This window comes from Narcine bancroftii, chromosome 14 (genome assembly GCF_036971445.1).
Source record: "Narcine bancroftii isolate sNarBan1 chromosome 14, sNarBan1.hap1, whole genome shotgun sequence".
NCBI classification, from domain to species: Eukaryota; Metazoa; Chordata; class Chondrichthyes; order Torpediniformes; family Narcinidae; genus Narcine; species Narcine bancroftii.
Genome location: NC_091482.1, coordinates 37,835,313 through 37,848,149, shown reverse-complemented (window position 1 = coordinate 37,848,149; position 12,837 = coordinate 37,835,313). Strand labels below are relative to the sequence as shown.

The following is a 12,837-nucleotide window of genomic DNA, read 5'->3' as shown; positions in this document are numbered from 1 at the left end:
CTGTGCATTGGCACCTCCATACCAGTGATGCAACCATATAACCATATACAGCACAGAACAGGCCAGTTTGGCCCTACTAGTCCATGCCGGAACAAATCCCCACCCTCCTAGTCCCACTGACCAGCACCTGGTCCATACCCCTACAATCCTCTCCCTTCCATGTAATTATCCAGTCTTTCCTTAAATGTAAATAACGTCCTTGTTTCAACCACCTCTGCCGGAAGCTTATTCTACATCCCAACCACCCTTTGCGTGAAGAAATTTCCCCTCATGTTCCCCTTATAATTTTCCCCCTGCAATCTCAAACCATGGCCTCTGGTTTGAATATCCCCCACTCTTAATTGAAAAAGCCTATCCGCATTGACTCTTTCTGTCCCTTTTAAAATCTTGAACACTTCCATCAAATCCCCCCTCAATCTTCTATGCTCCAGAGAAAAAAGCCCCAGGCTGCTCAACCTTTCTCTGTAACTCAAACCCTGACATCCTGTCAACCAGTCAGAATGCTCTCTATGGCACACCTGTAGAAATTTGCAAGTCTTTGGTGATGTACTGAATTTCTTCAAACTCTTCATGGTTTGAAGGTGGTCCTTCTTCATGACTGCATTGACATGGAGGTCCCAGGACAGATCCTCAGACATGTTGGCACCCAGAGTTTGAAGTTCTTAAACATTTCCACCGATGACCCCTTGATGAGGACTGGTTTGTGATCTCCTGATCTTCTCCTCCTGGTTCATGATCAGTTCCTTAGTTTTTCAAGTGTTGAGTGCAAAGTTGTTGTTATGACATCACTCAACTACGCTTTTTAATTGTCATCTTGTAGCGTGAATAAAAGCTCTCACAACTGGAGGGAGAACAAACGCTTTTATTAGCATAACTATGGGTAGGGTTTCACAGTCATCTTCAGAAGGGTTCTGGGCTTAGGCGGGAAACCAGGGTTATATGCGGGTAGTTGGGTGGGGGGGAGCTGGGAGGCTGGGCCAGGCATCAGGACAACACACTACCAGTGAATCCCAGTTCACTGAATTTACCCCTTCCTGTAGAATTTAGGGTCTGTGAATGAAGACAGAGAACATGGGTTCATAAAAAAAGTCGAAAAATATACAGTTATTTACAAATTTACCGATTTAAGTGGTCCAGGGGTCTGGAGATCCTGGTAGAGCACCTTCGCACCTGGGGGCCTTGGTCTCCTTGGGTCTCCTGGTCCCCTTGTGAGGGAGGAGAGGCAGGCTAGTTCTCCGGCTCAATGGTAGAGGGGGATGCACTTTCCTCTTGAACCGGATCCCCCGAGGCCCTGACTGGGGGGGCGGCAAGAATGAGCTTCGTGGCTCACAGGGCACCTGAGGCAATGGATCCTCTGTTCCAGCGGGTGCCAGGTCCCTGATGGAGACAGTGTCCTCCTTGCCATCCAGGTACCCCACACAGATGTACGTGAGATTGGTGTTGAGCAGTTTCACCCTTTCCACCAGAGGGTCAGTCTTGCTTCTCCCAACGTGCTTCCTGAGAAGGACTAGACCAGGAATGGTGAGCCAGGTTGGGAGTATAGTTCCTAATGCTGACTTTCTTTTGAAATTGTATAGGAGCGGTACATAGTAGCGCCTGGATGGAATGGAATGGCACGGGGTGGGCTTCCTGCCAGTGTGAGTCTGGAAGGCCTTTTGACTTCAGATCAAGTTTGACAGCCTGCCAGACCGTGGTGTTCTCCTTTTCAATCTGCCTGTTCCCCCAGGGGTTGTAGCTAGTAGTCTCGCTCCTCGCCAGCAGGTACTGAGGTAGCTCGTCACTCATAAGAGATGAGCCCCAGTCCCTGTATATAGCTGGGATACCCGAACAGGGCGAAAATGGAATCTAGGGCCTTTATGACTGTCGAAGAGGACGTGTCTGGACATGGGATGGTGAACAGGAAGCAGGAATACTTATCAATGACAGAGAGGAAGAAGGTGTTCCTGTTTATGGAGGTGAGAGGTCCCTTAAAATCGACACTGATCAAGTGCGGCTTTGCGGGGCGGTAGAAGTGCGACTTGCACTCCGCGCAGACCTGGCAAGACCTGCTCATTTTCCTGACATCTTCCATGGATTAGGGCTGATTGGTTGCCTTGACAAAATGAGCCATGCGGGTGACCCCCTGGATGGCAGAGCTCATTATGCAGAGACTGCAGTTGGCCGGTGTGTGCAGAGCCACAGCTTCCTCTGGATAAGGCATCTGTAACATTTCGGAACAGAGGACCCCTAAAATCAGAACCCACATGCAGCCTTTCCACACTGAATATCGATGCCCCCCCCCCCCACCTCTCTTCCTGAATCTGTCCTCAGACTGCAAACCCATTGCTGAAGGTACAGAGCAGCAGACCGAGATTTCATAGAGTCTGAGAGACAACATCTGCTCGACAAAGGTATCATCGAACCTAGCACCAGCCCGTGGTGTCTCTGACACCAGCAAGTGGTAGTGGTAAAAGGGGAAAACAAGTCCAGGTTAGTAATTAACTATATCACTAATACAATCACTTCACACTACTGGACGGTTACCCCTCCTCCCCTGAAGCTAAGACATAGTGAATGAAATTGCGCAGTATGGGGTCTACTTGATCATCAACCTGAAAGCTCCATATCACCAGCTGCCAATCCATCCTGAGAGCCATCCCGACACAGCATTTGAGGCAGGTGGACAGCTTTATCAGGTCTTGAGGGTCCCTTTTGGTATTACAAATGGGGTCTCGGTGTTCCAGAGGCAGATGGATGACATGGTAGACAAGTATGGGCTAAGGGGTACCTTCCTTTATCTCAACAACATCACCATTTGCAGACACAATCTGGAGGACCACGATGCCAATCTCCAGAAGTTTGTCCACACAGCCAAATCCCTGAACCTCACGTACAATGTCAGTAAGTGTGTGTTCCATCTAGACCCCGAGTGTATGCACCTCCAATCCCAAGGACCATGAAGGCACTAAGGAGGTGCCTAGGATTCCTCTCATACTACCTCATTATGCTGACAAGGTCTGCCCCCTCTTAAAATCCACCTTCTTCCCATTGTCAGCCGAAGTCCAGGAGGCTTTTATCTATGTCAGGAGCTATATCGCGAAAGCACCATTCCAGGTGGAGAGTGATGCCTCTGACATAGCTCTGGCAGTGACCCTTAACCAGGTGGGTAGGCTGGCAGCTTTCTTCTCCTGCACCCTGCAAGGCCACAAGCTCTGAAAGAGGATCAGGCCATTGTGGAGGCCATCAGGCACTGGAGGCACTACCTGGCGGGCAGGAAGTTCACTCTGCTCACTGATCAGCAATCTGTAGTATTCATGTTTAATAATACAGACAGGGGCAAAAGAAAGAATGACAAGATCGTGAGGTGGAGGATTGAACTCTCCACCTATAACTATGAGGCTCAGTGAGCCTCCAAATGCCCTATCCCGAGGAAGTTGTGCTGCTGCACACAACAGCCATTTGTGGTCACTTCACGACGAGCTCTGCCACCCGACAAAGCTCACCTGATAAAAGCTTCCCTCCCCTTCGAGTGACTCAGTGTCGATTGCAAGAGGCTCCTTCCTTCCACCAATGGAAACATGAATGTTATCAATGAGTATTCACGTTTTACATTCACTATCCCCTGTCCAGACACCTCCACCACCACAGCTCTGCACTCCATTTTCACCATGTTCAGGTATCCCAACTATATTCATAGTGACCGGTATAAATCAGTACCTGCTTGTAAGAGGCATCGATGAGCAGCTACAACCCCCAGTGGAACTGACAAGTTGAAAAAGAGAATGCAACAGTTTGGAAAGCTGTGAAATTAGCTGTCATGCTGGCAAATGGTTCTGGCCATCATGCTTCCCTCCATAACGTCACTCCTCTGCACTATGATCAATGGGACTCCTCACGAACTAATGTTTTCATGCCCAAGGAAATCCACGTCAGGGATCACTCTTCCAGCATGGCTAATGACACCAGGATCAGTCCTGCTGGAAAAGCACGTGAGGAGAAGCAAAATGGACCCTCTGGTTGAGAGAGTGCACCTACTCCAAGCAAACACATACCTGGATGGCAGAGAGGACACCGTCTCAATCAAAGACCTGGCACTTTCAGGAACTGAACGCTCACAATAGGTCTGGATCCTCCAAATACCCCGCGCAGGGTTCTGGACGACATATTTCCAATCACGCAACCATTGGACCTGAACCCCCGAGTCCCTCTTTGAGTCCCAGTATATAAGACCCATAGAGGCACAGGAAGCTCTGGAAGAGCAAAATCCACCAGTTCTAAGACGCTCGACCAGAATGACCAGGCCCCCAGACAGACTCAACTTGTAAATTATTATAAAAAGCTGGTGTTGCTGAACGTGGTCTCTGTTTTCACTCTTCTGAAGGGGTGAATGTAGTGAATTTGAATTCACTGTCTATGAGTAGATTAGACAACCATCCCCTCCTCTTGGCTCTCCCCCCCATCAATCCCGATAGAAGCCTGTATTCAACCTTACCTCCAATTTACCTGAAGACCATTGTAGATACCAGCTGTTAATTGTAAGCTAATAAAAGCATGTTTGTGCTCCACACAAATCTTCGAGTTCTATCAATCACATTACAAAGCTCACCATTGTTCTTGCCTTACCAAAGTCCACACTCTAGACTCTGCAATCAGTTCTGAGTCAGTGGACAGTAAATTCAGTTAACCAGATTTACCAAGTGACCCGCGATTTTGGCAGGCAACTGGTGCACCGTTTGTTTACTGATACAAATAAAAAATACAAGGTTTAGAAATCTAACAATAAATTAAAGCTAAACACACAAGTATTTTAAATGAGCTCATCCCCTTGGTCACCAAATGCTGTGCAGTATAAATGCTGAACAGTGCATTTTTCGTCTCTGTTCTGCAAAAAAAAGTCTGGATAGATGCTGCAATAATGCTTTCTGCATGTTAGTTCTGGTCTAAGGTTTCAGGTGACCTTATTCTGCCAATTACACCATCCACAACTTTGCTCGTGATTGAGAATGGGTTAATGGGCAGTAATGAGCCATGTAGAATTTAGCCTGATGTAACTCCTGGAACAGATGGGTGAAGAGCAAGGCAGAATTCTTTCACCAGTTCAGTATAATGGATGGTCTCATCTTGTGGTCTTCAGTAAACAGCTTTGCTTTGATTGCCCAGAATAAATGGAAACAGCTGTGGTATGCCCACTGTGAAAGGAACAGCTTGGAACAGAAGCTGGGATGAATTGCCTAAACCAGTCATTCTCAACAAGGGCTCCTGGGGCCCACAGCACATTGAAGCAAAGGCCTTGCTTTCTTTTCACTTCACATAACATAAATATCTTTTTATATTGATTTTACGTAGTCAGTAGGAGAGAAGTACAGAGGAAACCAAAACTTGACTGCTTCATAGTGAAGGGGCCCATAAACTTTGAGCAGGGTCCTAGGGTGAGGGGGCAGAGCTGAAAAATGGCTGGTCTAAATGGCTCTTCCTGCTGGAAGTTGTTCCAAATGGTGCAGGCTTATCTTTGGCAATCTTAAATTCAACGGAGTTACTGTTGAGGACTGAGATATCAGTGGAGACCTCTCCTGTTTGCTGTTTTAAGTGAGAACTGGATCTGAAAAGACTGATGATCAGTGGTTAGTGGGGTTGATCAGTCCGATTCTTGCAATGGAGTGCAAAAGTTAACCACCTTGGCAATTCTTTTACAGACGAGGTGCTGCTGCTGTTCCAAGCATGCTATTTAATACCCTTCCCCGGAAGCCGAATCGATTCTCCTGGCAAACAATTATGTAACAAATGAAATCAAAAAATTGACTGAAACCTTCAACAGGTGAGACCCCCTGGGGAAGGGAAACTGAGTGATCCTGCTGGTCCTGCCGGCTTTATCAGATCCTGGAAACAATAGATGTATAACTTGCTGAGAATACTCAGCAGATTGGGCAGTTACCTGGCTCACTCACCAAATGTTTCCTGGCCTGTCGAGTGTCCCCAGCTATTTTTAGAAATATTTAGTTTTGGGATCTGGGTGGAGCTGGCAGGTCAACCTTTGATACCCATCCCTACATGTCTATTGAGAAGGGGGAAAGATCCACCTTCAGTTGCTGCTGCAGTTCTGTGGAGGGCACTCGAACAGTGCTGCCGTACCATGAGCTTGATGATGTGTGGTGAGCTGTTAGACAGAATCAGACTAGGTAAAAACTGTACAACAGGCTTTAATCCACAAAGACTTCCACAGAGCCAGGCTGGCTGTGGCTGCAGCAACTCAGTGTGAGGCTTCGGGAGGCCAGCGCAGGCTTATATCCCGGAGGGTGATTGACACCCACCAATTGGGGCTTGATCCATTCAGGCCGACTGATTGGCAGCCGGCCTAGTGTTGTCCTGTCCCCTTACACTCCTGCAGGTACAGAGGTTGCCCCCTGCAGTAGGCCAGTGGTGGACCACCACATGATGTCCATTCAGCGATGATGAAGAATTAGTGATATACCTGTATTTCCAAGTCAGATGGTAGTGTTCCCATGTATGGGCTTTCCTTATTCTCCTTGGTCAAACAGGTTAATAAAGAGAAATGCTGGAGGAACTCGGCAGGTCTCGCAGTGTCCATAGGAGATAAAGGGGGAGGCACCGTTGGCGTAGCGGTTGGCGCAACGCCCTGACAGCATCAGTGATCGGGATCAGGGTTCAAATCCCACGCTGTCTGTAAGGAGTTTGGACATTCTCTCCATGGGTCTCTGGTTTCCTCCCATCATTTGAAACGTACTGGAGTATAGGTTAACAGGGTATAAATTTGGCCGCATAAACTCGTGGGCCAAAATAGCTTGTTACCGTGCTGTATGTCTAAATTATATTTAAACCTAATTTTAAATTTAAATTTAAAATATAACTGATGTTTCAGGCTTGAGCCGTTCATGAAGGGTAGAGAGCAGGCAAAGGCTGGGGAGAAGAGAAGAATGGGCAAGGGGAGGAGTACAAACCAACAGAGAAAAGGTGTTAATTCGATATGGTTAGGAGGGGAGGGAGAGGAAAGGTGAGAACTGATTGGTTGGGGGGGGATATGTTTTTGGCTGCATGCAAGCAGAGCTGGGGGAAAATAGACAAAAGGAAAAGGAGAGAGAGAGCGAGGAAAGGAGAGGCATGGGGGAAGATGGAGAGGGTTGCTGACAGAAAGCAGAGAAGTTGATATTAATGCCACCCGTTTGGAGGGTGTCCAGACGGAAGGTGAGGGGCTGTTCCTCCAATTTGTGGGTGGTCTCAGCCTGGCAGATCATGAGACCATGGACAGACATGTCAGTAAGGGAATGGGATAGAGAAGTAAAATGGGTGGCCATTGGGAGATCCATACTATTGCAGTGGGCAGAGCCAAGGTACTCAACAAAGTGATCTCCCAGTCTACGTCCAGTCTCTCCGATGTAGAGACCACTGCAAGACCACTGGATTCAGTAGGCCCTGTTTGGGGCCCCGATGGGTGGTGAGGGAGAAGGTGTGGATGCAAGTGGAGCATCTCCTGTGGTCACAGGGGTAGGTGCCAAGGGGCGATTGGTGGGGAGGGAAGAAAGGATGTGGGAGTCATGGATGGAGCGGTGCCAGCGGAAGATGAACAGAGGAATATGGGCGTAATGGTGGGATTATGCTGTAGATGGCAGAATGGTAACTTTGTGCCACATGTTGGATGCAAAATGGATGGATTTAACCAACTTCTCTGATTTCCATTAGCCTCCCCATCTTTCCTCTAGCTCTGTCTCTCCCTCTCATCCCCTTTTCCCATTGTCTCCTTCCCCCCAGCTCTTCTTGCACAGTCCAAAACATCGCACCACCCCCCCCCACACCCCCATGCTCACCTTTCCCCTCTCCTGGCCTATCCATGTCCAATGAACACCTCTTATCTGTTGGTCTGTACTCTTCCCCCTGCCCATTCCTCCCTTCTCCCCTAAATTATTTTAATTCAGACAGCTGCCCGCTTTTTACTCATACTTTGAAGGACTCAGGTCTGTGATGACTCAGGTTTGTGGACGCTGCGAGACCCGCTGAGTTCCTCCAGCATTTCTGGATTTTTACTACAATTGCAGCGTTTGCAGACTTCTGTCCTTCACTTGGTCCAAGAGGTCAGCCCCTGACCAGCATGTTTTTTATGCTGTCCAGCTGAATTTCTGGGCAGTGGTTCAATGGTGCAGGATTCAGGGATGGTCATTGCATTGAATATCAAAGGTCAGACATTCTTACTGGAGGTGATCAGTATCTAGCACTTCTGTGGCACAAATTTTATTTGTGTGCAGGCATGGCTGCTTCATCCACTCGGGAGCTGTAACATCAGCAACTAATTCAATTCAGTTGGAAGGAATTTCAGTGATGAAGGGGTCGAAGATAGAACAGTGATATTCTGTGGCTGAACTCAGCAAATGCAGACAGTCGTAACTGTTCCTTTGCCCAAGTTGCATTTCCTTTGTGTGAAGTATGATTCCAGCCTGTTGATGTCTGGAGATTTTGGTTTTACTATTGCTCTTGGATACCACACTTGGTCAAACACTGGCCTGATGCCAAGGACAGTAACTCCGCTGTGGAATTCAGCTCTTTGGTTCACGCTTGGACCAAAGTCTAGGGTCGAGCTGTCTTGGCATTGGTGTGCAGGATTTCTGTTGAAGACAGCATTTATCACTTCTCTGTTGACTGATTGAAACATAGAAAATAAGTGCAGGAGGAGGTCATTTGGCCAAATCTGTACCCCCATTTATTTTGATCATGGCTGACCATCTACTCAGTCCCCAGTTCCTTCCTTCTCCCCAGACCCCCTGATCCCCTTAGCCACAAGGGCCAAATCTAACTTCTTCTTAAATATAGATAAGGAACCAGCTTCAACCACTTCCTGTGGCAGAATTCCACTGATTCACCACTCTCTGAGAGAAAAAAATTCTTATCTCAGTCCCAAAAGGCTTCCTCCTTATCCTTAAACTGTGACCCCTGGTTCTGGTTTACCCCAACATCAGGAACAACCTTCCTGCATCTAGTCTGACCAATCCCTTAAGAATTTTATACATTTCTATAAGATCCCCCTTCAATCTTCTAAATTCCAGCGAGTATAAGCCTAGTCGATCCAGCCTGTCTTCATATATAAGTCCTGCCATCCCTGCTTTCAATCTAGTAAATCTTCTTTGCACTCCCAGTATGCCAGTATGTCTTTCCTCAGATAAGGAGACCAAAACTGTACATAATACTCCAGGTGCGGTCTCACCAGGGCCCTGTACAGCTGCAGTAGGATTGAACGTTTCTGTTTTTTTGTGAAAAGATGTCCCGGGCAATTTTCCATATCTTGGGTCGATACAGATCTGGCAACAGTAACAGAACTGCTTGTTGCTTTTCCTGGTGAACAGTCCTCAGTACTACACCTGGAATTATGTCTGAGCCCATAGACTGTGGCCAATTCTCCCAACTATTTATTTGTATCAACTGGAGTGAATCGAATTGGGAGGGGTCTCATCATCCACGCCACACTTCTGCCTGAATATGGGGTTGCAAATGTTATGCCTTTTTTTTAAAGCATGCACATGCTGGATTCCACCATTGTCAACAATAGGGATATTGCTGGAACTTCCTCTTCTCACAGCCCAGAGATATTTAACCCAGCAAGTATGGTGCAACTGTGGAGTGTTGATCTGCTCTGTTCATTGTGAGAGCTTTGCCTGTCACAAGCTGTCTGTTTTCACTGTGTAGCATGCAGGTGAACGCGGCTGGCAGCTCATGGATGTTTTAGGTATGAATTCCTCATTGAACCAGTTCGTCTGGCTCAACAGTAAGAGTTGAGTGAGGGATGTACTGGGTTTTGAGCTGAAAGATTGTGCTGGCATACACCACTGCTCCTGCTAATGCTCTGCAGTGCCTCATTGATGCCAAGTTTGAGCAGCCAGATCCATTAAGACTCCATCTCACTTAGCACATTTGTAAAGTTACACAACACAGTCAAGGGGGCTACATCTACCACTGCTATCCAGGATGGATGTATCTACTACAGGCAGATTGATGAGAATGTGGTCAAATTGTTTTATCCTTCATGTTGTTTCACTCACTACCTTCAGGATCCAACCAGCTTTCTTTGAGGATGCTACCAAGCTACTCATCAAGATAGATATTGAAGTCCTCTCCCCCACCTCTTCTGGGTGCATTCTACACCCTTGCTACTCTCGGGGCCTTTTCCAGGCATGATTAAACATGGAGGGGTACAGTTGCATCAGTCAAGGGAGGATGGTAGCTGGTAACCAGGAGGACGTTTCTTTGTTCAGGTTTGAGTTGCTGCCATGTGGTTTTGTCAGGTTTAAGTTGAGGTTCCAAGGGCTGCTCCCCCCAAATGGATCACCACCTCAGGTGAGTGGGTCCTGTGGGTGGGATGAGACATGGGGATTGTACTGGTGGTGCCTGGAACATTAATTAAAAGCGAGCAAGATGATGTCAGGTTAAAGCTTGGTTGCTCTGCGGTACAGCCCAAGCCCAGTTTAGACATTGGTCCCTGAATGTTTGAGAGAACTTTGCAAGGTGGAAGTGAGATGGCATCAATGCCTGTATATATGGAGCTGGCCTGCCCACTGATGACTCATATCCTATGATTCCTCCCCCGTGGTCTTTGGCCATAAAGGTCGAGCCACCTCTCCCTTCCCTCCATTCCTATACCTGGATCCAGGCCAGCAAGGTTCTTCTGCATATTAAAGTCCATCGTTCCTTCCGCCTAGTCTTGGTGATTACTGATAGTGCATTACATGGATCAATGGCCGCCGACCCTACCCATCAGCCCCTGTGCAGCTGAAACCGCTCCTCTCTCACTCAGGAAAGGCAGAGGGATTGCAGATGCATGAGGGATTATAGATAATAATGACCGTCATTCTGCCTGTGGAGGCTGCAGTTTTCAGCCGGGAAAATGAGGTTTAAGTTGCTTCAACTAAGCCTGGAGTGTCATGCATCTGTGAATAAGAAACCTCAATGTGGTTTCACAATGGAGGGTTCTGTTGATGAGGAGGGGGAGGGAGAGGGGAAGGGAGAGAGAGAGAGAGAGAGAGGAGGGGAAAAGATGAGGGGAAAGGGAGAGGGGAGGGTAGGGAGAGAAAGGGTGGAGGGGGAGAGAAAGGGAGGAGGGAGGAGGGGAAGGGAAAGAGAGGAGGGAAGAAAGAGGGAGAGTGGAGGGTGAAGGTAGAGAGGAGGGGAAGGGAGAGAGAGGAGGGGAGAGGGGAGGGAGAGAGAAGGGGAGGGAGAGGGGAGAGGAGAGGAGGGAGAGAGGAGGGGAGGAGGAGGAGGGAGAGAGAGGAGGGGAGGGAGAGAGATGGGGAGTGAGAGGAAGGGGGGCAAGAGAGAGGAGGGGAGGGAGAGAGATGAGGGGATGGTGAGAGGAGGGGGAGTTAAAGGAGGAAGGAGGGGTGAGAGAGAGAGGAGGGGGAGAGAGACGAGGAGGAGGGAGAGAGAGGAGGGTAGAGTAAGAGAGGAGAATGGAGGGAGCAAGAGGGGGGGAGGGAGAATGAAGGGTGGAGGGAGAGAGGAGTGGAGGGAGAGAGAGGAAGGAGAGGGAGAGAGGAGGGGGAGTGAGGAGGGGGAGCGAGAGAGAGGAGGGGCAGGGAGGGAGAGAGATTGGGGAATGAGAGGGGGGGAGCAAGAGAGAGAGGAGGGAATGGAGAGAGAGAGGAGAGGGGGAGGGAGAGAGAGGATGGGGAGGGAGAGAAAGAGGAGAGAGGGGAGAAAGAGAGAGGAGGGATGGGAGAGAGAGGAGGGTATAGGGAGAGAGAGGAGAGGGGGAGCGAGAGAGTGGAGGGAGAATGAGAGGATGGAATGGAGCAAGGAGAGGGTGGAGCGAGAGGAGGGGGTCCTTTTCTTTACTAAAGCTCAGTCTAGGGGCCTGGTTGGGATTTTATCCACTGGTTCACTTCTAAATAATTACAACACAACAATACGTCCGGTGGCGTACCAGCCCAGTTATGCATGAAAATCGGCAACTGTCAACTTTATGTTGCACATTTTTAACAGGGAGGTTGGGGGGCGGATCATTTCAGTACCTGCCATAGGCGCTATTTTACCTAGCTGCTCCACTACATCCGTGTCTCTGGATAAATAAGTGACCATCACCGCCAGCCATGCACCATGTTCATGACCATCCCACACGCCAATGCAGGTCCACAAATTACGCGAAATTAAGTGGTGAAAGACAAAGTTCTGGAGGAACACAGTGTCCACAGAGGCAGAGATGGTGACCCTACGTCAGAATATAGTGATGTTGTTTGACCACTGACTTACTCCAGCAGTTTGTTTTGATGTGTTTTTGCTTCAGATTCTTTGTGTCTCCAAAGTTTTTACATTTTATTTTAATTTTTTTTTCAAATAACTTTCAGAATTGTTTTAAATGTTATTTAAACGCTGAATGTCTGGAAGCAGTGGGTAAGTTGGTTTGACAGAGTGGGGTTATCAGGTCATCAGCTGATCTCTGGGTGTGACCCCAGTGTCTGCAGACTCAAAGTACAAAGTCCAGATTTATTGTCAGAGTACATACATGTCATCACATACAACCCTGAGATTCTTTTTCCTATGGGCCAAACAGAATTTATAAATATCAGGAGGGCAAAATAAAACTGTAACAAGAAAAGAAATTAATATACAACAAGAAGGCAGTGGAAACAAACTGTGGAATGCAGAAAATAAATATTCAATAAAAAATAACATGCAGAGTGCGAGTCCTTAAATGAGTCCCTGATTGAGTTTGTCATTGAGTCTGATGGTGGAGGAGTAGCAACTGTTCCTGAACCTGGTGGTGCGAGTCTTGTGGCACCGATACCTCAGCAGCGAGAACAGAGCATGTGCTGGGTGGTGTGGAACCTTGATGATCGCTGCTCCTGCTCTCTGATGGCAGCGTTC

The 12,837-nt window shown here is 48.1% G+C and overlaps 1 protein-coding gene across 2 annotated transcripts in view; it reads left to right on the top strand.

Moving 5' to 3' along the window:
• The window catches only part of LOC138749974 (uncharacterized), a 60,894-nt gene extending 50,242 nt beyond the window's left edge, over positions 1–10,652 (top strand). For both annotated transcript variants that reach the window (XM_069912099.1, XM_069912098.1), the window contains 2 exons: positions 5,673–5,794; positions 8,235–10,652. In XM_069912099.1, coding sequence (XP_069768200.1) covers positions 5,673–5,757 — 85 coding nt within the window. In that variant the 3' untranslated portion in view covers positions 5,758–5,794; positions 8,235–10,652. The remainder of the gene's footprint in view (positions 1–5,672; positions 5,795–8,234) is intronic.
• Positions 10,653–12,837: the final 2,185 nt, after the last annotated feature.